The 27,972-nt window shown below is 42.6% G+C and overlaps 1 protein-coding gene across 2 annotated transcripts in view; it reads right to left on the reverse strand.

Annotated features, from left to right (window-relative positions):
• Positions 1–27,972, reverse strand: part of mast2 (microtubule associated serine/threonine kinase 2) — a 252,925-nt gene that overhangs the window by 83,063 nt on the left and 141,890 nt on the right. For both annotated transcript variants that reach the window (XM_028588485.1, XM_028588484.1), the window contains exon 5: positions 2,603–2,694. In XM_028588485.1, coding sequence (XP_028444286.1) covers positions 2,603–2,694 — 92 coding nt within the window. The remainder of the gene's footprint in view (positions 1–2,602; positions 2,695–27,972) is intronic.

The following is a 27,972-nucleotide window of genomic DNA, read 5'->3' on the forward strand; positions in this document are numbered from 1 at the left end:
CAAGACACCATGGACCCTGCCGGTGTCAGAGTTATTGGAAAAGCAACACCAAATGGGACTTAATGGTGCATTCAAGTGCAACTCGTAAGCTCAACTCGGGGAGACTGATCAGTCCGACTACCTTTTCTGCCGAGGGTCGGTCGTCTGGTTGGTGTGTAAGCACTTTAAAGCCATTACTCATCATAAATGTGCCTTTTGCTTAACTCATGCTTGTAAAGAAGAGGACCGTTTGATGGTTTGATTGACAGTGAGATACACCTACCGGTTCACATGAAAGCCTAAACCCCTATACATTTTTTTTAAGAGTTGTTTTAGTGGGACTGAAAGGCTTCTTTCACGTTAAGTAGGTTTGTACATGTATTTCATTTTTAAGAGCTCAGAAGAACTTTCTGGAGAAAAATCAAGTATCAACAAAACCACTTAGTCCAACAAAGTGTGTGTGTGTGTGTGTGTGTGTGTGTGTGTGTGTGTGTGTGTGTGTGTGTGTGTGTGTGTGCGTGTATCTGACAGGTTGGTAAGTTCCAATATTTCCTGAGCAGGAAATGAGAAGTGTGCGACTGTCTGTCAGATGAGCAAAACACACACACATACACACACACACACACACACACACAGTTAACGAGAAGCGCTCTCTCTCTCTCTCTCTCTCTCTGAGACAGATACGATTGTCAATATTTTTCCATCTTTCATATCCATCCTGCAGTCTTTCTCTCCTCCAATTCAGTCCCTGTCACCAATCCATTTCACTCTGTCCCTCCAATCCATATTTCTACTCTGTTGCTCGCTCCCCTTCAGTCACCATCAATCAATATCACTGTTGCTCGTCTCTATTCCATCTTTCCCGCTTTACATTTGAAGGGTGTGGGTGGTGGTGGATTTGGTTTTGTGTGCTCGTCTTACACGCATTGTCAAGCGTATTCGACAAAAATCCTGTCAGCGCACATTTCATCTGTCATCTGTGTGTGTGTGTGTGTGTGTGTGTGTGTGTGTGTGTGTGTGTGTGTGTGTGTGTGTGTGTGTCTTAGGGGGTTTCGAGAGTCCGAAGTCAATAGTTTCTTCAATCAATCTGTTGATTTTCTTTTCATTAATAATCTTTAAAATGTAAAAACACTGTAAACAATTCCAATTAAAATGTCACTTGCTCCAACAGCCCTGTAAGTATCAATTTGTCCCGAGCTGAGTTTATGTGATCTGTTTATACCCGCATGGCCCAATCAATCAATGCAAGATGAGCACATGTTTATAGTTTTATGAGGTTCTAAATTTACAGGGAGACATTGAAGTCAACAGCTGAATGGAGAAGGGCAGAGCTGGAGGCCGTTGTCACTCAAACAGACTCCATGAAAATATATCAACCAATTCAAGTCTCTTCAAAAATCTGGACAATCTGGGGACCGCAGCCTTCAGTATGTTGGCCTGCGCATTAATCCATGCAATCAAATATCTCGCTGTGCTGCCTTCAGTGTGCAGTCAGAACTGATAATTGAGCTTTGCCGATGTGTGATGGTAAACAAGACGACTTCATGTAACACAGCTCTCCTGCTGTTACTTCACACGCCTTTCAGCAGATAAGGGAACAAAAGAACATTGCAGCAGAGACCGGTGACACAACAACACCTTCAATTAATAATGATTCTTAAATATATTGTCAGGTATTTATCGATGGTGCGTAAAGAGGGTGATGTCTGTGTGTCCAACACTTTGGTCCAGAGCGAGCCATCCAGACTAGGGCTGGGAATCGCCACTGATTTGCTGATTGAATTTGATTTGGATTCACAAGGTCCCGATTCGATTTGTTTCAATATAAATCCGATTAGAGATATTTCAGTTACAAAACCAATTTAGCTTGGATATGAAAGGTTCGCTCTAACCTGGTGCATTGTTAAAAGTATTAATGATTACATTAAAGGTGCAGTAGGTAAGACTTATAAAACTAACTTTCTGTCATATTTGCCTATAGTCTATTAGAACTACATGAAGCAGGTCATTGAAAAATAAAATCTGGCTCCTCTGGCACCACCTACAGCCTGTAGTGTGATTTGCAAAAATCCACCGCTCCCTGTTCAGATGCACCAATCAGGGCCAGGGGGGGTGTCTAACTGCGTGTCATCACTGCTCATGGACACGCATTCATACTCCCTTGTGGGGGGAGGGGCTCAGGAGGCAGTTTTGGGCTTTAGCGGAAAGGGGGGGAGGCACTGAGAAGTTGTTGATGTTCAAATTTTTTAGCTAAGTCCTGGATCTTCACAATCCTACCTATAGCACCTTTAAGAACTGACCCCAAAGCAATTACTTTCATGTACTTTTGAAAGTGAAAATCTATTTAAAATCGGAAAGATTTCTTTTAAAACCCAGTCCTAATCCTGACAATTGCTGGGCAGATTGCTTTAAAACATTGTGGATATTTGTTGTCCCGAGGGCATTAATACAGTTAATGTTGTGAGGCTACATCTTTGTTAGATGAATCAGTTGGCTAAACTGTTATTTTAAAATCACACACCCGGTTGCTGAAAAACTGTCACATATCATTACTTTTTAAACTGCTGAAAAGGATACTGCGCAACTGTGTGTGTGTGGGTGTGTGTGTGTGTGTGTGTGTTACCTGTGTGTCCATGCAGAGGTGAGTGTGGTCGTGGCAGGGTGGGGGAGGTGCTGGATGTCACAATAAGGCTCTTCCTGTTGCTCGTCCGACAGCTGAGGACAAAAACCAAACGCAGTTCAATGAATTCATCCAAGTGAAGATTTTAAATCGTTAAACAACGGTATCATCTGCATAAATCTGTCACAGCTAGCATTTCAAGGAGCTTTGCAATGAACCACACAGATTTTGGGCAGCTGGCTTCTCTGAATGGAACCGACCATTCGTCGATTAATCCATCGATTATTTTCTCGATTAATCGATTAGTTGTTTGGTCTATAAAATTTCAGAAAATGGTGAAAAAATGTGGATCAGTGTTTCCCAAAAGCCCAAGATGACGTCATCAAATGTCTTGTTTTGTCCCCAAATCAAAGATATTCAGTTTACTGTCACAGAGGAGAGAAGAGACTACAACAACATTCACATTTAAGAAGCTGAAATCAGACTCAAACCAATTTGGTTGGGGATTCATTTATTGGTTGACAACTAATTGATTAATCATTGCAGCTCTATTTGTCAGACACACATTAGGAAAACACACTTTCACCTCACTCACTCTCCTGAATGTAAAACTCTGAAGTCATTAGTACCGTTTCCAAATATTACCAAACACCCACCCCTCAGGGATAGGAGGTGTCTACTCTGGCCGTCAAGACACACACCTGATCACACACACCAGACAGTGTACGTGTGTGTGTGCGCGCGCGCGTGTGTGTGTGTGTCTTTCAGACATGCACTCCAGCTGAAATCACAGATGTTACGTTTTCACTAAGGCAAGAGTTGCTTCACACACGGTCTTGTCCTTCACAACAGAGGACAGTCACAAACACACAGTCACGACTACGTATTCAGTTCACCTTGACCAAGACTTTAGTTTTGTCTACATTTACATGTAGATACAGAGTCAGAGGAATAATAATGATACAGAGGAGATGAGGCACTCCATCAGTTCCTAATAGAAGGATCCAAACAACCGGATACAGAAGCCCTGAATGGACAATTACCGTAATTTGTCACAGAGCTTCTGTTGGAGACAACAGCAGCGATTCCAAAGTCCCTTTAAACACTGACATTTTAATAACACAATATTCATAGAAGATGCTGGCAGCTCTCTACTGCAGCACAAACGTTTATAGACGATTCCATGGCAACAACATCCTTTTATACTTTAAAATATGCGTGCCTAAGTATTTAATCATCATTTTTATCTGTTGTATGTTGTTTCATTCAGGCAAATTATTGCACCCGTAAACTTAAAGCTTGGTCATGGGAAAACTAAGGTTTATTAGAGCTGAAATAATGTCAGGCATTATGTTCAGACTATGTTACAGCACACTCGTTTTCCTGTTGGTCGCCAGGCTGAGGTAGGTGTGGCTTATCCGTGTCATAGAGCTTACAAAGCGGAAGTGAATCAGACAGACAGTCGCGGGAGAAGGGACATGTGTTGCTGAGAGTCAAGCTTTTCCTCTTTCCCCCCCCCATCAAGTTGTGTTAATGTTATCAAAGGAACTATCAATGGAGTGTCAACGCTGATTGTTGTTGCACCGTGTGAATGGCGCCCCGAAGCTGAGGACAAAGGTAAGCCACTTCAAACTTCCTTTCAGGCTGGCCAACCGAGTATTTATGTAGTACTGTAGATTAAAACATAGTTAACAAAGCTTTGGAGCTCCTAGACATGTGACGATAATATCGAGTCTTCCCAGAGTTGTGGTTATGCCGTGACAACTAACTTGCTTTTTTCTTTTCAGTGATATGAGCTTTGTGTGCTTCAGTTCTTTTGGAGTAGTTTATTAGAAAACATCAACCCAGGCTCCATCGCTGATGGCTAAACAGTCATTATGAGCTGGATCCTGCAGTGAAAAGGCTCAGCTCCCCTCTGGGCTGAGATGACTGTGCGTTTGTTGTGTGAACATGTATGTGTGCGTGTGTGTGCGCGCGCACTGCTGTAGGAATGATGCTTGAAGACAAAAGAGCAAACTGCTTTAAAGCTGTGACATGTGTTCCCAGGGAGAAGGGAAGAGGAGGAAATGAAGCGACAGTCTTCACACCTAACAGCTCCAACACAAGCACAGGTCGGGCTCACAGGATTTTCCCAATTTGTTGCTTTCTCTGAAGCGTGTCCGTAATGACTGGAGGCGAGGCTCGTTACACTCGGAGGAGATGACAGATGGAAGAGGAGGCTGTGATGAGGCCTCAAGGTTCACTGAGAAGTCTTTTAAAAGACACACAATTCTACAGTCCCAAAACACACTGGCAGAGTATGATTAAGTGTAAACCATCACACCTTCAGTGTCCACTGTAATCACTGTATCTAGAAGGTGTTCCCCAGGGATCTACTCTGGGTCCTGTTCTTTTCATCACATATAATGAGGACATTGTACCACACCAATGAAAGGCTCTACACTGCTGACTGCACAGTCTTATATTGTAACATCTATCAGCATGGCTTCTTCACTTTAACAGTCTCCAAAGAACACCTTTTAAATCTGAAACTGACTTTACAAGCGGACAAAATGATTTGTATTGAAAGAACATATAAATATGACAATTTCCAAACTGTCAATGTGAATTGCACTTATTGATAATGTCTATGAATATAAATATGCATAGTGTTTCCTTTAGGATTTTTTTAGCAGTGGGGACAGGTCCGCACCCCCATGAAACGGTCCTGACACTTTGCTGCAACAAAAACTAATTTATTTATTCACACACACAATGAGGCATATTTTCAGTTGTGATTGAACTCTATTTTTTGAGTTACTATATAGGCCAACGTCGATCTTGACATATAGGGTAAGCATTCTGTAGCAAATAACAATAAACCCACTATTAATTACATTATCTTATTGCAGTGTCACTACTTCAGCATGGAAATAATGCGCCTCAAATACAAACGTGGGCGAGGGCGTTCAGCAATCGCTAACGAATCAACAGCCACGTGTAATTTAGCTCGCAGGTGAAGAATACAAACAACGAAAAATCACCAGTTAATTTAAATTTGCTAGACCAGGCTTAAATGAACTGAAAACAGAAGTTATACGACTTGCAGTTCTCAAGGATGTACACACACCATCTCAACTGGCTAGTTATCCTCGTGTGTCCGCGCTATTCTCCGACACGCACTCTAACAATGCAGCCCTGTTTCTGTTGCCGTAGGGGCAGAATTGTTGCCGTGGGGGGCCGCCACGTTCAAATCAACATTAGAGGAAACACTGATGCATGTGAGCATTCAGATTTAGGTGACCAGAAATGGGTATAATTTGTGACAGGTGAGTTGGGGGTGGGCGTGGTAGTCTAATTTTAAAAACAAACAAAAGACAGAATTTAGCTTTTGAGCTAATTCTTAATTAATAGATAAATAAGGGTAAAGCAAGAAGAGCGGAGAGTGGCGTGCTGTGGATAGCACAACTATTTGGAAAATCTCATCCCCCGTATTTTGGTTTAGTTTCTGTCTTTGTCTATTTGTTAACCTAAAATAACTTAAACCATGTTCAAATTATGAAGGAAATGGGTTCCCTTTAGGACTGTATTTTGTGAAGAAATGGGCACGCACACTTCTGACAAGCTCTTGCAGTGCCGGCAGGTGTCTGCGCACTTACAGCATGTGTGTGTGTGTGTGTGGTGTTAATTGGCCCATCACACCCGCTGGCTGTAATTATGTAGCTGTGTAGTGTTAGTGTTTCTGACAGGCCGATCCCGCCTGGATGATCACAAGACACGAGAAGCGATTAGGGCTGAAATATTTGCTACAGTCAAATGATCAGCGGGACGTCTCTGTTTTTGGAGCTCTTCATCTTTGCCGTTTGTGTGCACTTATATTCCTATATTTGTGTGAACCATTCTGACTTAACGATTAAGTAATGTTTGGCATCAGAATAAGGTTTGGAAAGGTAAGGGTTAGCATGTTTGTGGACAAGTACATGTGTGCATGTGGGGAACATTAGGTGTTTGATCTGGGTGTGTGTCTAATTCATATGTCATGTAGATGTGTCATGCTGTGTCTCTCTCTCTGTGTGTGTGTGTGTGTGTGTGTGTGTGTGTGTGTGTGTGTCCTGCCATCTGTTGAGATGTGCAGCATCAGCAGTTTTGAGCGTAGCATGTAGTCTACACACACATACCTGTACGTATGAGGGATGAGCTGCCACGTTGGATATCCAGTGATGTGTGTTCAGGGAATTTCTTCATCTTACACACGCACACACCTCTAATTGTATTTACCTCTTCTGAATTTTCCGAGAAGTGTGATAGCATTCTGAACTTTGCCTGAACTTATAAAGCTTTGGTACTTGTGTTTACACTTTTTTTTTTAAAGACATTTCCTCGAAAAGAAACTGCTAAAATCTGAAAAGACTGACAGAGATCCATTTAAACCCTTCATGCTCCCCTGCAGACACATCTAAAATTTTTGCATATCAGCATCTGACCTGCTGTGTGATGACTAAAAGACTCTCTAGCTTACACTACTCATGAATTGGAATTACTGGGAGTGTACTAATTAAACTCAGCCCCTTTCCCCTATAATACTGTAGCTACCAAATAGGAAGCGAGAAAGAAAGAATATGAAATAAGCCTCTATAACTTAACAATTACATATCAGTTCCTTTTCATGAAGTTATTGGTAGGGCTGGGTTAAAATAACCTATTCTAGTCATACAATCTCGAATCAATCTTTTCATGTAGTGTTTTCACCGTGGATGTATAACCTACAACAAACGTTTTGGGGGTCAATTCTGCATTAAATTGCATTGAAATAAATATTTGAGCGTTTGCATTATGCTTGTGCAATTTGGCTGGCTTCTTGGGTGTGGACTCCGTTTTAATGCTAGGAAGAAGATAAAGAAGATATTGGTATCATATGAAATTAGACAATCTTCCATTTGGTTCCAACAATGTCATGGTAGCTTTTTGGGAAGGGTGCTAAATGACGCTCCAAAGTTAGGGTAATAACTTTAACTTCTACAGGAGCAGAAAACTTTGTTTCACAACCTCACAGCTCGGGGTCAGTCTACCTGGGATGGTTTAGACATTATGGTTGATAAATCAAAAGATACAGAGATCTGAGGAGCAGTTAACCATAGTCCTCAGAAATCCACCGGAGGTTAGAACGCCAACACAAAGAAAGAGGAAGGCAACGGACATCCGGCCGAATTGAGGGACATCCGGCAGAATATCCGGCGGCAACGGAGCAATCTCGGAAGTGAAACGTCGTGGATATAGACTAAACATTACCTCACTGTATACTTGCTTCTGACTTTCATAGACAAATGTACTGTATCTGCTGCAGCAGTTTCACTCTCTAAAAAATCCTTTATTCCCCTGCAGGCATTTTGGATCCCTGCTGGGAAACATGTTTCCATTATACAGAACTGCTTTAAGATACCATTTCTGTGCGAGTGTGTGTTTGTGTGTGCGTGAGAAGTGGGCTTTTGAGTGCCGCTCGTAGCAATCAAAGCAGCAGCCTGTCAGGTAGCAGCACAGGTACGGAGTACTGCTGCCCAGTTTCATTTCCTTCTCTAGCTGAAGCAGCTTTTATGACCAAGACGTCGGTTGAAATAGGTCACTCTTTTTATCCGAGCGAGGATGTGAATCTAATGAGTCCTTACGTTTCCCCCTTACTGGAACAAAGCACTCCCTCTGAGCGGTCCGCCATAGTTCAACATCATGGGAAATATGCTTATTTGTTTTCTCTCAGAGATGAGATTAGACGATCGATATCAAACTCATGTAGCAGCCTGGCTCAGTGCAAAGTTTGAAATACACCTCCTAACACCTCTAAAGCTCGCTGTTTAACACGCTGCATATCACTTCTTCAATCTGTGCGTGAACAGAATTGCAACGTTTTTGTAAAATTTGTAAAACGTCAATTGAGGCTGGGGGGACTTGTATGTTTGACATTGAGGCTGAGGGATGGAGTTGCGTGCTGAACTATTTCTACTATTTCTCGTGCGGCTTGTCGTCACAGTCAGGTTGCCAGGTTTGATGCCATCGTGTCCGTACGGATGCTCACAGACCGACCGTACCTGCTGAGCTGCGATACAGCGATACAGACAGGTTACACTGTTGTTTATTAAGACGTAGCTTCGACCAGTCAGTAATAGGGCTGGGTTAACGCTCCTGTTGCCCTTGGATCAAGTCTGACCCCTTTTCAAATTTTTCTATATCAGAAAAGTGGGTTTCTTTCAACTAAATTGCCCCAAAAAACCAAGGATGGTTCAACGCAGCGCTCTTCGCAATTGATATGCTTAAAAAAAAGTCAAAGAATGTTGACTAAAATGACATAAAAGTGACAAAAGCAGCAAAAACATTGAAAAAAAATGACTAAAGGCATTGAAAGCCTAGAAAACAGCAGAATAAAGCTTTGAAAAAAGCATCAAACAAGGCACTAACAATGTTTTAAAAAACGACAAAAACAAAAAAAACCATAAAAAAATGTATCGAAAACGTGAAAAAAGTGTTGATTTTCAACCTCGCTTTTAATGTCTCTCTTCAGCTGTTCTTATAAAAAGGTAAAAAAAATAATCTTTAAAAATTTGTTTGATTCTTCTAATCGCATATCACGGAAATCACCGAATGTAATTGAATCGGAAGCTCGTGAAACGGTATAGAATCGATTCAGGAAATCATTGGCGATAACCAGCCTTAGTCCGTATACAAACAAGCTACAACAAGTCTCCATGCTAAGCTAATTCAACCACATTCTGACTGTAGCTTCGTACTTAACACACAGACGTGAGATTGATATTGATCTTCTTAACATACTGTATATATAAGATATCACTGAAGATTTGCGATGATATGATCGTATATCGTTGTCCAAATTAATAACTCCACGTAAATTGTCATTAAAAACTTACAAAACAAGGTAGTAAGGTTTTGTGGAATTGCATATGATATTCTACAATTTGAGGTTTGTGGGATTTACGCACTTCAGTAAACGGCAGAAACCAGAGTAAAAACATAGAGCTGGCAGGTATGTTGCAGTGTTTTCACATGTGTGTTTACTCGTGTTTTACCTTCGATGTGAGCAACGGCATATAACCTCCGAATGTAATAACTGTGGAACTGTAAAACTCATAACACACACACACACACACACACACACACACACACACACACACACACACACACACACACACACACAAGCAGACATACAGGGATGTGATGTCGACAGAGCCGACACGAGAGATGCTGGAAAACTAGCGATGAGCAAACAGCTGAGCGGGCGTTAAACTAAACTACCTGACACTGACTCACACACGCACACACACACACACACACACACACACACACACACACACACACACACACACACACACACACACACACACACACACACACACACACACACACACACACACACACACACACACACACACACACACACACACACACACACACACACACACCAGACAGCAGGCGAGTGTATGTGGATAACATCTAAAGCTAAACTCATTTCCCACAGTCCAGTCAATAATGTCAGTCTGAGGGTTACAGCCACCACAGGAAATCAATGTGACAGCCCACACCAGAGTATGTGACAGAGTGTGTGTGTGTGTGTGTGTGTGTGTGTTTCTTCGTTATATTCACTGGTGTCTCCGCTGTGAGTTAGTGTCAGCAGCTCCGTGGGTTAAGGAAAAACACATCACAAACAATAAGAGAGAGGCACGCGTGGGTCTTTTTCCTTTTTGCAAATCAACACTGTCGTTCTAAATGGGACGATGACAACATGCTAATGCTAATAGGACTACTGTAGACTTTGAACCTCAATGCTTTTTTGGGGGATGAACAGAAATGTGTATCAGAAACATCAAGTACTGATAGCTGTCATCAATCATCTGTTTGGATTTACCATCTTAATCTTTCCGATTTAAATCAAAGTTTTGACTATTTTAGACTGATTTTAATTCTGATCAGTTCTTTTGCAGCTGCCTGTGCTTAGGTTAAATTTAACAATTACGAATGATGGCTTCTTTTATTGAATGAGAATCCCTAGTTCCTATTTAGTCCATGTGTCATTTTTTTGATATGTGAAAGAAAGAACGTGAGGATCATGGTAAGAAGACACTCTCCCCTAAAAACACTACAGTCTAGCTGAACTATAAAATCTAAATGATCCTTACAGCCTGCTGTTTGTCGTGTTCTTCAGGAGGTCATGTTTGCTCACGGGGGAAACTCCGACACACAAAGCCTACAATATGTCACTTTTTTCGACAATTTTTTAAAATGATTTCGCCGATTCTTTTTCTTCCTGCATTTTTAAAGCTTTTTCTGACATTTTTGTCACTTTTTTCAACGTTCTTTTGTCATTTTTCTTTTACCAAAACGGATTTATTTTACTTGTGAAGAACAGAAGCATCCACGTTATTTTCTGTGACAATGAGGTTTTTTAAATTTTTTTTTTGGGGAAATGGGTTAAATTTGACCGGAGGACAACAGGAGGGTTAAGCTTGTTGAGATTTTGGGAGCCGCTTGCATCGGCCTACCACCATGCATCAACACCCTTCTCTGTGCTGATGTCGTTTATGTGCAAATCTTTGCAGATGTTTATTTCTTGCAGCGACCTGCGATGATTTTGACACTTGTGGGCATCTGGTCAGCGACAAAAAAAATATAGGACAAGCTATGTCGGGACGCACGCTCCTAACTGTTTGCGGTGCAGACACAATGTCCTCGTCTTCAACCGAATGTAATCTAAAAATCAAACCGGACATTGCATATTCCATATCTGTATTCTCATGATGGCATACAGAAAAATATATGGAAACTTCTTGCAGTAGAAAATGAGCCTGATGGGTGGAGAAGCCAAAACCATGTCTGTGGAAAGACTTCGTATGTTTGAGATATCTTAAAGGCAAGGTCAGGAAACAGCAAGAGAAGTGATGGGTAGATGAAGAATGACTAGACTTCACATCTGAATGTGATAACTGGTGTTAAAACGAGGGTCTCTCTCTCTCTCTCTCTCTCTCCCAACCCTTCAGGTCACTCTTTTTCCGTGCGAGCAATGAATCAATGTTGTCCTGATCACAGCCCAACACGAGCTCTAAGCTCCATCCACTCCAAACCAAAAACTGTTGCTATGCAGGAGTCGCTTCGCAACCGCTGTCCCCTTTAAAACCACCGGCGAGGACAACAGGAGGCGAGGAGAAAGAATCTGTCCGCGTCAGACGCGAAAGGCAGGCAGGAGGGGGGGGGGGGTGAGTAAATTGCCGCTTCAAAGTGAAAAGTACAGCTCTGTCTCTGCTTCTCTTCTGTTACTAAGTGACAAATGAGGAAGAAATGACGTCACATGATCGCATGCACAAATGTCAAATCATCTCTCGCAACCTGGACTTGCATCACTCACACACACACACACACACACACACACACACACACACACACACACACACACGGTCAGACAGTCCATCCATCAAAAGACAAATCCAGCAACTCCTGCTGAGCATCTAAGACCTGCCGAGAGGAGGACTAGAGAGGATGCCGAAGATGGAGCAGCAAGAAAATGAAAAACAGAGAGCGAGAGAGAGAGGGAGAGAGAGAGAGAGAAACTAACCGAGACGCAAAAAAATGCAACGACGAGGAGAGAAATAAGCAGGCTACCAGATATGAAAAAAAAACGTCCGAACTAATAGGAAAGGATGGAGTGGAAACCAGCGCGTACCTCTTGGAGCGCCGCAGCATGCTTCTCTCGGGCAGCGAGAAATTGGAGAGCACGGTCCAGAAGGCGTCAGACATGCTAACGCAGACGGGCGACCATCGCTCTCCGACACTCGTCACTGGCTTCCACCTGTCACACCGGCGGGAGTGAGTGCGTGCGAGCTGCTGGTGTGTCTACCCTCTCTTTCTCCCTCTCTCCCTCTCGCTCCTCTGATCCTCTCTCTCTCTCTGTCTCTCTCTCTGCTCAGCAGAGCGCCCTCCCTCCCTCCCTCTCTGACGCTCTTCTCCTTCTCTCACCCCCGTTTCCTGCATGCAGCTCTTATTGACCTCAATATACAGCGGGAGTGTGGACACACTGTTTACAGATGTTTATGGGCCAGATGTCTGATTCCACCAATCGCTCGCATCGGTGATATCTACCTGCCGATAACCCGACTGTGAACACAGCTGGCTGGTGTTTCCTTATCTTTAAGTAAATGCCATTTTCATTTCAATTCAATTTCAATTCAATTTTATTTATAGTATCAAATCATAACAAAAGTTATCTTGAGACACTTTACAGATAGAGTAGGTCTAGACCACACTCTATAAATTCCAAAACCCCAACAATTACAGTAATTCCCTCAAGAGCAAGCATTAGCAGTGGCTATTGCGACAGTGGCAAGAAAAAACTCCCTTTTAGGAAGAAACCTCGGCAGACCCAGACTCTTGGTAGGCGGTGTCTGACGGGCCGGTTGGGGGCGTGATGAACAGTGGTGATAACAGTCACATTAGAAGTCACAGTGACTTGAAGGTTATCGTGGAAGTTCATGTCATAGCAGGGCACATCGTGTCATACTGAGTAGTGCAGTCTCCTATACCGATCCTGACTACTCTGTGCGTATGAACATCACAGCAGGGCGTTGCGGGATGTAACGGGGCGCTGCAGAGCACGGGTGGAGGCTGCGGATGCAGCAGGACGCAGCAGGATGCGGCCGGAATGAGAGAATCGCAGAGCATAGCTCTGCGAAGAAGAAATATAAGGACTCCGGGGAAACTCCCCCAGAGCTAGATTAGTAACAAGCATTTCTGGGACAGGATGCATACAAAAGTAACAAGTAGAGATGAGAGAGCAGCTCAGTGTGTCTTAGGGAGGAACAGCCTCCCGGCAGTCTAGAATTGTAATAGCATAACTTAAGAGAGGCAGGTTAAAGAGAGGTGCCTGGTCGGGCTAGAACTCCCCCAACCGGATCGGGCTGTACTGGCCTGCCTCCCTCTACTCTCGCCGATTATTAATTATACAGTATAGAAAAACTGATGACTACGAGGAGAAGCAGTGGGCCGGGTTAGGTGGACGCTTCAACTCCTCGTCCCTAACTATAAGCTTTATCAAAGAGGAGGGTTTTCAGTTTACTCTTAAATGTGGTAACGGTGTCTGCCTCTCGAACCCCGACTGGGAGCTGGTTCCATAATACTGGAGCCTGATAGCTGAAGGCCCTGGCCCCCAGTCTACTTCCAGAGACTCTAGGAACCATAAGTAGCCCCGCATTCTGGGAGCGCAGTGCTCTAGTGGGACAATAAGGTACTATGAGCTCTTCTAAGTATGATGGTGCTTGACCATTTAGAGCTTTGTAAGTCAGGAGGAGGATTTTAAATTCGATCCTATATTTAACTGGAAGCCAATGCAGAGAAGCTAATACAGGAGAAATATGATCTCTTCTCTTAGTTCTCGTCAGAACACGTGCTGCAGCATTCTGGATCAGTTGGAGAGTCTTAATGGACTTATTTGGGCAACCTGATAATAAGGAATTGCAGTAATCTAGTCTAGAAGTAACGAATGCATGGACTAGTTTTTCAGCATCGTTTTGAGACAGGATATTCCTAATTTTGGCAATGTTACGAAGATGGAAAAAGGCTATTCTTGAGGTTTGTTTTAAGTGGGCGTTGAAGGATATATCCTGATCAAAAATAACTGCTAGATTTCTGACAGCAGTGCTGGAGGCCAGGGTAATACCATCCAGAGTAACTATATCTTTCGAAAACGTAATTTCCACAGCTGATCTCATAAAGTGTTGTATGTATGACACGCCAATTCGTATGCTGTTTTGGCGGGTTATCTAGACGCACGATCGCTTTTTAGCGTGTTTATTTAACGCATTTTGGCCGCCACTGACCTACATTACGTGTGAATTTTCGCCCTAGCGAGCAGTATAAAGAGCCGCGATCGCGTCCCGCCTGTGGTGTTTTTCAGGCGTATTTCTTTTTTTTTTTTTCAAGCCTTCCCCAATGTTTCTTTCCTAAACCCAACAGTTTATTGTTTTCCTAAGCGTGTTTTTGTCATTTCTTTCCGTGTTTTTGTCGGTTTTTTTTTTTTTTTGTGTTACTAAAGCTTGCTGTTACTTTGTAAGTACACAAAGTACAGTGTGACTTTGTTCTTGCGATAGTACGTCACGTTCTCGCGATAACACGCACAACGTCACGTGGTGTGTATGCTAACATCCGCTGTATATAGCATAGACAGACACGTGGAAAGCTCAAAATGCGTACAGATAACACGCCACTTGGCTTCAGGAAAGTGGCGTGTATGTTCACGCAAAGTCACGATGCCACGTTGGTCAGGAAAAGTCTGCTAATGTGTGCAAACAGCAGAAAACAGTCTCCCACCCACACACACACACACACACACACACACACACACACACACACACCCACACCCACACACTAAAGAAAGCAGACAGGTGTGTTTTGGGGTGACACAGCAGCTGGTCTCTTACCTCCAGAGGAAGGGGTTTCCTCGCTGGTGAACGGGGGCCGACAGAGGGCCGTCGGAGGAGCAGAGGGAGGGGGAGGAGGAGGAGGACAGGGGGGAGAGGGGGGGCGACGGGGGGCTGAGCGACCGAGGGATGAAAGGAAGTGGGGGACAGCAGGTGCTGGAGGAGGCTGCTGTTGCCGTGGCAACGCAGCTGAGCCGGCGACCAGATTCTGCCAACAGAGGAGGGAGGGGAGGAGTAGAAGAAAGAGAGGATGAAGAAGGGGGGAGGAAGAGAGCGGGGGTAAGGACAGAGGGACGTGTGTGTGTGTGTGTGTGTGTGTGTGTGTGTGTGTGTGTGTGTGTGTGTGTGTGTGACGAGACGAGACATCAATGCTCGACTGTATTTAAAAAGCCGTCTAGAACTCTTTCATCCGTTCTTTAACATCCGAGGATATCGTGAAACACGTTTTTTGTTATGGCCGTGGATGTCTTTTAATCATCATGTTTTAACTTTTGTCTAACTTTGTGTGTACTTTCTTTTCTCTTTTTCTTGAGGGGAGTTGCTCGGGAACGCAAAAAGATACCGGGTCAAAACAGGGCCCTCGGTCTTAACTGATAGTAAAGTTGTATCTGTTGTTTAACTTTTCGCCTGAATCTGTCCAGCTGCATCTTAACATGTAACGTAGTGTGCCATTTTTTGGACAATTTTTAGGACTACATGTCATGATATGTGACTAGATATCGTCTTAGATTTTGGATATCGTAATACCGTGTTATGACATAAGTGGTGTCTTTTCCTGGTTTTAGTGTTTAAAGTGATGTACTTTTCCGAACTTACCAGACTGTTCTAGATGTTCTATTACTTGCCTTTTCCCCATTTAGACATTATGTCCACAATACTGATGATTATTTATCTAAAATCTTTTTGTGAAAGCACCAATTGTCAACCCTAGAATATTGCCACAATATCGATAGAGGTACAGTGGGGGAAATAAGTATTTGACCCCTTGCTGATTTTGCAGGTTTGCCCACTTACAAAGAATGCAAAAATCTACAATTTTAATCATATGTACATTCTAACAGTGAAAGACAGAATCCCAAAGAAAATTCCAGAAAATCACATCATATGAATTTATTAAAATTGATAACCATCTGATGAGGAAAAACAAGTATTTGACCCCCTGGACAAACAGCATGTTAATATTTTGTAGAAAAGCCAGCACAGATGTCAAACGGTTTTTATAGTTGGTGACAAGGTTTGTGCACATTTCGGCAGGGATGTTGGCCCACTCCTCCCTGCAGACAGCCTCCAAATCATTCAGGTTCCGAGGTTGTCGCCTGGCAACTCGAATTTTAAGCTCCCTCCAATGATTTTCAATCGGATTCAGGTCTGGAGACTGGCTAGGCCACTCCAGAACCTTGATGTGCTTCTTCTTCAGCCACTCTTTTGTTGCTTTGGCGGTGTGCTTAGGGTCGTTGTCGTGCTGAAACACCCATCCTCGACCCATCTTCAGCTCTCTCACTGAGGGAAGGAGATGTCGGTCCAGAATTCCACGATACATGGCCCCGTCCATCCTCCCCTCAATACGATGGAGTTGTCCCGTCCCCTTGGCTGAAAAGCACCCCCAAAGCATGATGTTGCCACCACCATGCTTGACGGTGGGGATGGTGTTCTTTGGGTTGTACTCGGTGTTCTTTGCCCTCCAAACACGACGAGTTGAGTTGAGGCCAAAAGTTCTATTTTGGTCTCATCTGACCACATCACCTTCTTCCAGGCCTCTTCTGAGTCGTCCAGGTGGTGAATGGCGAACTTCATGCGGGCCTGTACATGTTTCTTCTTGAGCAGGGGGACCTTTGCGCGCTGCAGGATTTCAATCCATGACGGCGTAGTGTGTTACCAACTTTCTTTTGTAACTGTGGTCCCAGCTGCCTTCAGTTGATTCATCAGTTCCCCCTTGTGGTTTTGGGATGGTTCCTCACCGTTCGCATGATCAGGGACACCCCACGAGGCAAGATCTTGTGTGGAGGCCCAGACCGAGGGAGGTTGGCGGTGGTGTGGTGCTTCTTCCATTTCCTGATAACTGCACCGACAGTTGATCTTTTTCTCCAAGTTGCTTTCCGATTCTCTTGTAGCCCATCCCAGCCTTGTGCAGATCAACAATCTTGTCCCTGATGTCCGTGAGAAAGCTCTTTGGTCTTGCCCATGGTGGTGATGTTGGATGCTGGTTGTTTGGGTGTTGACAGGTGTCTTTTATACAGGTAACGAGGTGAGGCAGGTGTATTTGATGTAGATAATTGGTTCGGATTGGGGCTGTGTCTTGAAGAAAGACTAACTGGCTTGTAGGAGCCAGAATACTTGCTGTTTGTCCAGGGGGTCAAATACTTGTTTTTCCTCATCAGATGGTTATCAATTTTAATAAATTCATATGATGTGATTTTCTGGAATTTTCTTTGGGATTCTGTCTTTCACTGTTAGAATGTACATATGATTACAATTGTAGATTTTTGCATTCTTTGTAAGTGGGCAAACCTGCAAAATCAGCAAGGGGTCAAATACTTATTTCCCCCACTGTATTTGGTCAAAAATATCGTGATATTTGGTTATTGCCAAGCCCTAGTTTCAAAGATATGTTGGTCATTCAAAAAAAACATGATTTAGAAGCTTTACTTCACAGCGACTGACAGCATTGAGTTCATGCTGTTGCCCCAGAGCTCAGAGTGGGAGGCCGCAGCAGAGCCAGGCTCTACGCACTGATCCGTACCGTGTCCGCCTGCAGATGTCCCCTCACAGCGGGCAGGGAGCCTCGCACACCACACTGACTTATCACAGTTGGAAACGGCTGCACAGAAAGTTCCGGACCAAACGTCACAGACTACAGTCGTATGAGTGCAGAGTCAGAAAGTCAAAAGTCTTTCAAACAGAGATTCTCTGATTCCAGCTTCTTTAAAGTAAATATTGTTCTAGTGTTTTCTCTCCTCTGGGACAGTAAACTGAATATCTTTGAGTTGTGGACAAAACAAGACATTTTGAGGACGTCATCTTGGGCTTTTGGGAAATACTGATGCACATTTTTCACCATTTTCTGACATTTTAGAGACCAAACAACGTTCTGAAAACATCTTCCCCTGGCTGCAGAGTTCAGATGGCAGTTGGCACAGATCTGCAAGGCGTGAGGACCGTATGGTGGTGGTCTCTCTGTCCCCTTCCTCCCGCTGGGGGGGGCAGAATGGGTGAGACCACCTGCTGGGAAGTCAAGGGCTAGACACATATTTCAGTATATGCAGAGTCCCCCCCACCCCCCTACATAATGTGATGTAGGGCCATCTGTGGTGCACCGCTGCAGTTTCAGCACGGCCATGGCAGGAACAAAATTAAACCCAATTTCGTGATGAAATGCTCGCTGCAATAATAAGCCCAGCCATCTGGCACACGAGTGGACAAACAGCGCTGCTGTCACAGACATCGGTGGCGAGCAGTTTGACCGAGATAAAAGGGCGAGTTTGGGAAGAGATGAGGTCATATTGAGACCGTTTGAACAGGATTAATTTGAAACAACGAGATCAGAGAGAGCCAGAGAGACTGTGCAGAGAGATTATTGTTGTGCCTGTGTTGGTTCTTATTCTTAGGAAGCTTGTTAACTAACTTACAATGACTTATGGCGAAGGGGTGGGATTAAGTAAGTGTATACTTAACCCTTGTGTTGACCATGCAACTTTGTGTTTTTCTGGGTCGAAATTTCAACAATTTTGTTGTTCTTTTTCTACACTTTTCTTGGCGTTTTTTGCTGATTTTATTCCAATTTTTATGTCACTTTGTTTCCAAATTATTTGTCACTTTTTTGGTGTTTTATAAATTATTTTTGGTCGCTTTTTCCAATGTTTTTTGTCACTTTTTTAAACAAGTTTTGGTCACTTTTGGCTTTGGTTTTTGATGGGTCTTATGTAGAAAGTTTTTGTAAACGGGTCAAATTTGACACGAGGACAACAGCAGGGTTAACCTAACCCAAAAGAATAATAAGATCAAGTGTTTGTTATTCGTGTATATCTATGCTTTCTATTTTGTGTAATATTATTATTTGTTTTCTTTTACATTTAATCAATTCTTTAGGTCAGTGGTTTTCAAAGTGCTGTCCAGGACCCCCAGGGGTGCCAGGAGGTCCCCAGGAAAAAGAGAATAATTTGTTTTAACCGTAACCCCATCCAGAAGTAACACAATGTCGTACTATTTTGGGTCATGGGTTGCATACACTTTCTATAATAAAACATCTAAAAGCAGAACATCCTGTCACACGAGGGTCCAGTCTAATTTGTGCTGGTTTTAGTGATCAGTAAAATTGAAAAAGTTTGGAGAACCCCAGCTTTATAGGTTGTTACCAAAACCCTTATGTTTGCTACTCCGTTCAGAGAAAGTGTGGAGAGCAGACTGAGCTCTGGGACAGCAACGTGTCAATACTCAGATACCAACTTTAAGATATGTTTACGTTTGGCCGGTACGTTCATTATTAATGGACCAAGTGAAGAGTTCTTTTGGGCTGAGAATTAACACAAGGGTTGAAAAATGACATACACATACATGTACATATACTTAGAAGGGAACTAAAATGACTGAACATCTTTTGCAATGCACCTTCTGTAGATTATTAGTTCATTTAACCCTTGTGTTGTCCTCCCGTCGACCGTGAACTTGTCGTCACTTTTTAAAATGTTTTTGTCACATATTTTTTAATTCATGGTCAATGAGATTTGAGTTAAAAAAGCTGAAATTATGAATTATTTTTAATTATTAAATTATTTTTATATTTTATTATGTTTTTATTTTTAATAGTTAAGATCAAAGGATGTTGAGCGAATCACAGACTGGTTTATGTCAAAGTTTAGTCACGATTCCATTTCAAAACCATTTAAACATGTTTATAAAATTGAATAAAATACCCAAAATTGAATAAAAGTAATCATTAATTTTACGTGCAAAGATCATCCATGCATCCATGTTATTTTTGGGCATTTTGGTTCAAAGAAACCCATGTTTCTGATATGAAAACTTTGAAAAGGGGTCAAATTTGACTCAAGGACAACACAAACTGGAAATTAATCTACTTTTATTGGAGTATTTTTTTAACGTGTTTGAGTATGATGAATTAAATGTTGGAATTATAATGACAGGTGTATGAAGGGAGAGCCTGGCAACTGTTTATCTGATGAAGGACACCCTGCTGGTCTCTCTCTCTCTCTCTCTCTCTCTCTCTCTCTCTCTCTCTCTCTCATACCGTCTCATGTTTCTGTCCCCTCATGGGTTTTTATTCCACCGGCTCAGTACGTATGTACAGTATGCATGTACTGTATAATGAACGTAAGCCGAACTGTTCGCACCCATAAAACTAGCAGGGAGTGACATGCACAACTACAGAAACAATATAGGCCTGTCAGGCACTTATTTTTGGTGGTGGCTCCCTCCTTTCTCCCTCTCTTTCCCCGCAAATCTGTCAAGTCTACTTTTGTAGCAGGTTTTGGAGATATTCAGCAGGTATTATAGTTTGCAGACAGTACATTTAATTTCACAGCTAATAACAGAACATCCATCCTGACAGAAGAGTATGCAGACAATATTCTGCAAAATACACATTTATTTATTTATTTATTTATCTATTTATATATATAGTATGTGTTATACCTGTCTGTATAATAAAATGTGTTTATAGTACACATAGTATTATTATTATTGTTATTACTTTCATTGTTTTTTCTATTTCTTATAATATTTTTTTGTATATTTTTCCTATGTCTATTTAATTGTATATTAGTCTGTTTTATTTTAAACCTTTATTTATCCAGGTAAACTGTTTGAGAACAACTTCTCATTTACAAACATGACCTGGAAGTCTCATTCTGATGTGTGCAAAAACAAGTTGAGCTGCTGCAACAAGGGAAATTCCCCAGTGTGGGATTAATAAAGTCTATCTTATCTTATGACCAACGGTATGTTTACAGCCAAATGTTTCCCCATTTCTGAGAAAAAATTCCAAAAAATCAGTGAAGGAAAAAATGTAATTCAATCCGCGTTTGTCCATGTTCTGAGAATGAGGCAAAAACATGAAAACACTGAACGCCGGCATCTTTACGCCAAGCACACCGTGGGCGTCTCACAGTTGATTTAAGCAAAACTAGTAAGAGCAGAAACCGGAATATTTTGTGCATGTTAATGTAGTCATTGTTATTGTGTGCTGATGTTAGCAAGTACAGCCTGACAGAGCTGCTTGACTGGAGATAGTGTTTTTTTAAAGATATTCTGGATTCTTTCCCCTAAAGTTTGAATATTCGGATGTAAACATACTGTAGCGACAAATGAAATAGGTGAAAACAGAAGGAAGTAAGAAACATAACTGGTTGCTTTGACAATGAACCTGATATGCATTCACACACACACTCTCTCTTACTGGAGGTGGAGGTGTGGGGCACCTGCTCTCTCCTTCCTCCTCTTCATCTTGTGTCCTGGGACAAAAGGCTCATCTGTAATCTTAAATAATCCTCCGTACTGGATCAGCTCATCTGTCTGTCAAACACAAACTGTTCTGTCCATCTGCCACGCCAGCTCCACAGAAAACTGTCCAACAGTTAGTCCTGCACGAGTCCAACCACTGATTTTAAATATACAAAGGAATGGCCAGAGCGTTTGTGAGTGTGTTTGTGCATGTTTTTGTGTTACGTCAGCACCTGCTCTTATCGGCACACAGAGACACACAGTTATGTGAGCTATCTGGGGTAGAGTGTTCCTCCACTAGCACAGGCTTGCTGAGTCCCAAACTATCAAACTGCCTTTAAAGACAAACACAAACAAAGCGCAGTGTGTGGAACTACGTGCACACCACGCACACATTTATCTGAGCTCAATGAGCAAACTCACACTGCTACTCATTTCGTCTTCCTCTGAATAATCCAAAGTGAAATGAACAGCCTTCCTTCCTCTTCTTGTATGAAAAAAAATCCATGAAAGTCAGAGAGAGCATTAAGTTCTGCGTAGCGCCATCGTGTCCGATAACAACGAGGAGACCGATCCTTCAAGTCCAGACTAGTTGCTGGTAGCGGGACCCTGAGCTCCTGCCACCGATCCACCACGTCCCCAGGAGCAGAGAGCCTTAAACTGCCTCAGTTCCTGGAAGTCTCAGGTTGTCTGATCGCTGCGCTCAGCCTGTCTGCTGCCAGAGAACAGGACTGACAGAGTCCTCAACAAACAGCCCGGGAGAGGGACAGTGAGACAGGGGGAGGGAGGGAGGGAGGGAGGGAGGGAAGAAGGGAGGCAGAAAGTGAAGGAGGGAACAAGAAACAGAGGGACGGAGAGACAGAGGGAGGGAGGGAGGGACAGAGGGAGGAGGGACTATGAAGACAGGAGGAAAGAATGAGAAGTATTCCTACTATTGTGTCTAAAGAAAGTGGTGGAGTGGTAACTGGAGATAAAAGAAACGGGAGGTTGTTGGAACAGTTCCACGGCTTGGTAGAAACTAAATGAAGGTCTGGTTCTACTGCTTTTCGTGACTTTAAAATAGTTTATTCCAAATGACTGTTTTAATGACTAGAACATTTAAAAATTACTTATTTTCATTACTTTAAGGACTTCTTTTTAAAAAAAAATTATTAAATAAAAAAAAAACATTTGGGGGCATTTTTAGGCCTTTATTTTCACAGGACAGCTGAAGACATGAAAGGGGAGAGAGAGAGAGAGAGAGAGAGAGAGAGAGAGAGAGAGAGAGAGAGAGAGAGAGAGAGAGTCAGAGTTGAACCCGGGCTCGCTGCGTCGTGGAGTAAACCCCTACATGTGTGCGCCTGCTCTACCAACTGAGCTAACCCGGCCACAAGTCAATCTTTTAAGGGCTTTTTCATTCTTTTAAAACTCTTTAAAACTACTCTAATTACATTTGATTCAAAACAAAGTCAAGCGTTTAAGTTTTTTAAATGACGTTATGAATCCTTCATTTTTTAAGTTTAGTTTAAGAAAAGAAATGTAATTTTATTAATGTTGTAATAAAAAGGACTCTCTTTTCACCTTTAACCAACTTTTTAACGAATGTTTCCGAAAGCTTACATGTTTCTATTAAAATAATTTGTATCCAGGACTATCAGGTTTTTCAGGACTAAATATTCTTTCCTGTAAACCGTGCACTCAGCTGAGTCCCCAGGCAGCAGGGGAAGCTCACACCTGTTGAATGACTGAAACTAAAGACACAGGTGACGAAGGTCTCACACAGAGAAACATTTACTTCTTTACTTCTCTCTTTTCCGGTTTGGGTATTTGTCGTTGATCAAACATGAAATGTCCTCTCTGACACGGCGACTCGAGGGACGTTGTCATGATATTACCAGACCAGCTGTCCCCCTCTCTCTCTCTCTCTCTCTCTCTCTCTCTCTCTGATCTGGTTTCTGAGAAGCCCGGGGACACCGCTGACCCCGATGGGCTAAATGCAGCTCGCAAGCCAGATTGCTAATTCATAAACAATGGACTGGATCACAGACAGCTCTGCCTAAGTTAGAGTTACATACACACGCACACACACACACACACACACACACACACACACACACACACACACACACACACACACACACACACTTAATGTGGAGTGATAACTAAACTGATAGGCGCAGGACACGAGAATGTAATTACACACCAATCTGGACCTTGTTGTGTGTGTGTGTGTGTGTGTGTGTGTGTGCAGATCAGATTCACATCCAAGCAAACCAACCAGTTATGTATCCTACTTCCTTCTCTTTTCACCTTTTGTGTGTGAGTTGAGAATCTGTCATCGGTTTAAAAATGGTTTCCCCACAGATTTCTCCTGCAAGTCCCTCTTCTTCTTCCTCCTCCTCCTCCTCTTCTTGGTCTATAGATATCCCATCAAGGGAATGATTGATTGAATAGATTTAAGATGACCAATTGATTTGGCAGACACGCATCTTCTGTGCCTCTATAAGGTCCTCTGTGAGCTGTCGGGTTTTTGAAATAGTAATACTGGTAGTTCAGATACAGACAAAGTACTTAAAACCTTAAAAAAAGATGGATTTCTGTGTGATGTGTGACATGAGAGAGCATCTCGGCAGTGAAACGGCGCGAGAGTGAACCAGAGAGGACTGTCTGTCTCTGGTTTGACGATCAAAGACAGAGGAGAGACTTTGTTTTAGTGCCACCAGGTCCTGAACTGCATCCATTAAAAAGAGCCCACCGAGTGGACTCTGACTCGCAGACGCTTCACAGCAGCCAAGATATCACACACACACACACACACACACACACACACACACACACACACACACACACACACACACACACACACACACACACACACACACACACACACACACACACACACACACACACACACCATCGACCCCTGTGGCTCTGCTCGGATATTAAGAATCCGATGAAGCAGCTCTGTATCTTCAAAGAGTTATGAGGAGATATGGGAAAGATAAACGCTGCCTGTTTTTATTTGGGGTTTGGACCGCAGCCAGAGGCACAAAATTATACTTTCATAGTTTGTTATTATTATTTTCTTCATGGTTCAACAGCGAGTTTCTGTAGGATCCTGAAGGGAATTTGGGAAAATCAAAGCTGCAGATTTGTTATGACAGGAAACCTTCATAATGTTTAGAGTTTTGTGCCATTGCTCAGCAACTTCTGTCAGTTCTTTGCAGAAAAAAAGTTGGCTACTCCCATTTGTTCTTTGTTATTTTCGCATCATGTGCCTCAAATGTTCTGTTCATTTAATTACCCAATATTAGAAACTGTACTAAAGGTCCATTTTTCAGAAGCTTCAGTTGTGTTGTACAGTGCTCGTGATGATTCAAGTGTGAATGCCGTGAAATAGAGCTGGCGCGTATCTTAAGCGGAGAGGACAGACGCTTTTCGCACGCTTCTGAGACGCAACGGTGGAATATAAAGCACTGACTCGAATGGCTGCGATCACCCGCGGGGGCCGGGGAACGCAGCAGGGTTCAAATGTTCCACCAAAACAAGTTCCTTCTATTTAGCAGAGCCACCGTCGCTGCGTCTGGAGCTCAGCGCCGTCCAAGACGATTGTGATTGGTTTAAAGAAATGCCAAACAACCCACAGCGTTTATTTCTTCTGCTATCCCAGAACGCATCTGTGGTGTAGCCAGACCATACCCCACAGCGCTGTGGTGAACTGACCGGCACCATATCTGACCCCTGTTGTTGTGCTGTTTTTAATGTCGCTCAGGGAAACAGAGGAACTCCACACTGAGTGATTTCTGATGATCACACTATAATGACCAACTTTTATCTCCCAACATTTCTTTTAGAAGCATGACTGGAAGTTGGACTTTTGTTTCCAGACTAGGGCTGTAGCGATACACTAATCTCACGATACGATACGATACACGATATTCAGCTCACGATACGATTTATATTACGATATGCAGCCCACGATACGATTCGATTCGATATATTTCGATACACTTACATCATTTTCTGAAAGATTTAAAGGGGACCGAGTGATTTTGGTGACATCTTGTGAGTGTTCCATTTACTTGGATTTAATTAATTGAACTGAAAACATCAATTACACAATATACGTCTCTGACTGGACAGAGAGTCTACAGCAGGGATCATCAACTACATTTTTTTCTGAATTTTTCTAAGCACTCTGGCGGCCGGACTTTCAAATAAAGAAAATAAAATGAATTTTATTTTTTTACATGTATTATTTAGTGTGAGCAAACTCCTAAAAAAGATGGAAACTCCATAATGATAACTGGCTCTTTAACTAGAAAAAGATCTCAGACTAGGAGGCAGTTCACTGAGGAGTGATGGTTAAAGTCTGTTCTGATTATGGAAACATTATTGTAGTATGCAGCATCCTGATTGGTGGAAAATCCTTGCAGAAAGAAAGGCTGTTGTCAGGTAAACAAGTCACTGTCAAAGACGCTGAAGGGAAAAGTTGACGTGGAAAAGCCAAAAGCCCAGCTTTAATGATGAAGGACTGATAAGCAGGCTATGCACTCGTCATGTATGCCTCCTTTGCAATGAAACGATGATGTTGCAAAATAATACAACCAGAATCATCATCATCACTCGAACATAACGATCACGTCATTCACGTGCATATTAAGTAGCTCCAGATTGTCCGCTCTAGCGGAGAGTTTGATTTGTGGGGTTTACAAGAATTTGTCAAAATGTCCAGATTCCCGGCAACCTAAGATAAACAGTTAGACTACAAACTGACAGCTTTTGTTTTAGCTTGTTTGTAAAAAATCGCTATTTGCAGAGTAGAGCTGTGTTTGCGTAAAACAGCACGGTGGACTGAGCAGATTGAAATATCGCTTTCTACATGTTTATGCCGGCCTACACAGGTGAGTGCATTGATTTGTGTTGACTTTCTACTCACGAAGGTTTAATTGGAGCCTATTTACAGAAAAAAGACCAGCGAGTTCATCTGCTCCAGCGGCCGTTGGTAACTCTGTATCGTTCCCAGTCAGGTGCTGCGTGTTTTAACCTTTAACACACACACACATCTCGGCTCAGCTGTGTGTGTGTTTTAACGCACACAAATCTCGGCTCAGCCGTGTGTGTGGAGCTCGGGCATCGCTGTAGGCTACATAATCCCGGCATGTGAATAGAGATGTAAATACAGGGGGCTGGGTTTTTGCTCTAAATGCTTGAAATGATAAATAACAGAACACATTTTTTCCTCTTTACATTTTGTGAATTCATGATTATTCTGGGGGCCAGACTGAAAGCTTTGACGGCGGGCCGCCAGTTGACGTTGGCTGCTCTACAGCGACACTAGCGGCTGGCTGACCAAATCGCTCTTCCTGCAATGCGAACGGGGGTAAACACGGGGGATTTGAATGGGACTTATGTATCGATACTCGCAGCTTAAAAATCAATACTTTCTTGGGGGAAAAAATATCAATTTATATCGCAGAATCGATAAAATTGCTCAGCCTTATTCCAGACATGAAGAACTTTTTTCGTGCAGGACAATAAATCAGCTGCCTGGCACAAACGCAGACACACACACACACACCGATATAAATAACCTGCATTTATACACAGTGGGATGCTCAGCTGTTGTGGCACTGGCACACAGACACACACAGACACACACACACCTGGACTCAGTGGCATTTCAACTTTGTCCTTTAACCCTTTATTGGTAGCTCTCTCTGTATAACTTGATAAGATTAACAGCTGAGGCAAAAATAAACACAAACTAACATGGAACATGGTTTCCCAGTGATATTTTAAGGGCCAGTGAGTGAATATTAAGGTGAACAACAGTAGACAAACACACACACAGGTTTGTGGCACTATCTTTGTGGGGACCCGTCATTGACATAATGCATTCCCTAGCCCCTTGCCCTAACCTCAACCATCGCAACTAAATGCCTAACCTTAACCCTTATCCTAACCTTAACCCTTATCCTAACCTTAACCATCACAACTAAATGTCTAACCTTAACCCTTACCCTCACCTTAACCATCACAACTAAATGTCTAACCTTAACCCTTATCCTAACCTTAACCATCACAATCCAACTAAAATGCCTAAATGCCTAACCTTAACCCTTATCCTAACCTTAACCATCACAACTAAATGTCTAACCTTAACCCTTACCCTCACCTTAACAATCACAACTAAATGCCTAACCTTAACCCTTATCCTAACCTTAACCATCACAACTAAATGTCTAACCTTAACCCTTACCCTCACCTTAACCATCAAAACTAAATGCCTAACCTTAACCCTTATCCTAACTTTAACCATCACAACTAAATGTCTAACCTTAACCCTTACCCTAACCATCACAACTAAATGCCTAACCTTAACCCTTACCCTAACCTTAACCATCACAACTAAATGCCTAACCTTAACCCTTATCCTAACCTTAACCATCACAACCAAATGCCTAACCTTAACCCTTACCCTAACCTTAA

Source organism: Perca flavescens, chromosome 9 (genome assembly GCF_004354835.1).
Source record: "Perca flavescens isolate YP-PL-M2 chromosome 9, PFLA_1.0, whole genome shotgun sequence".
NCBI lineage: Eukaryota > Metazoa > Chordata > Actinopteri > Perciformes > Percidae > Perca > Perca flavescens.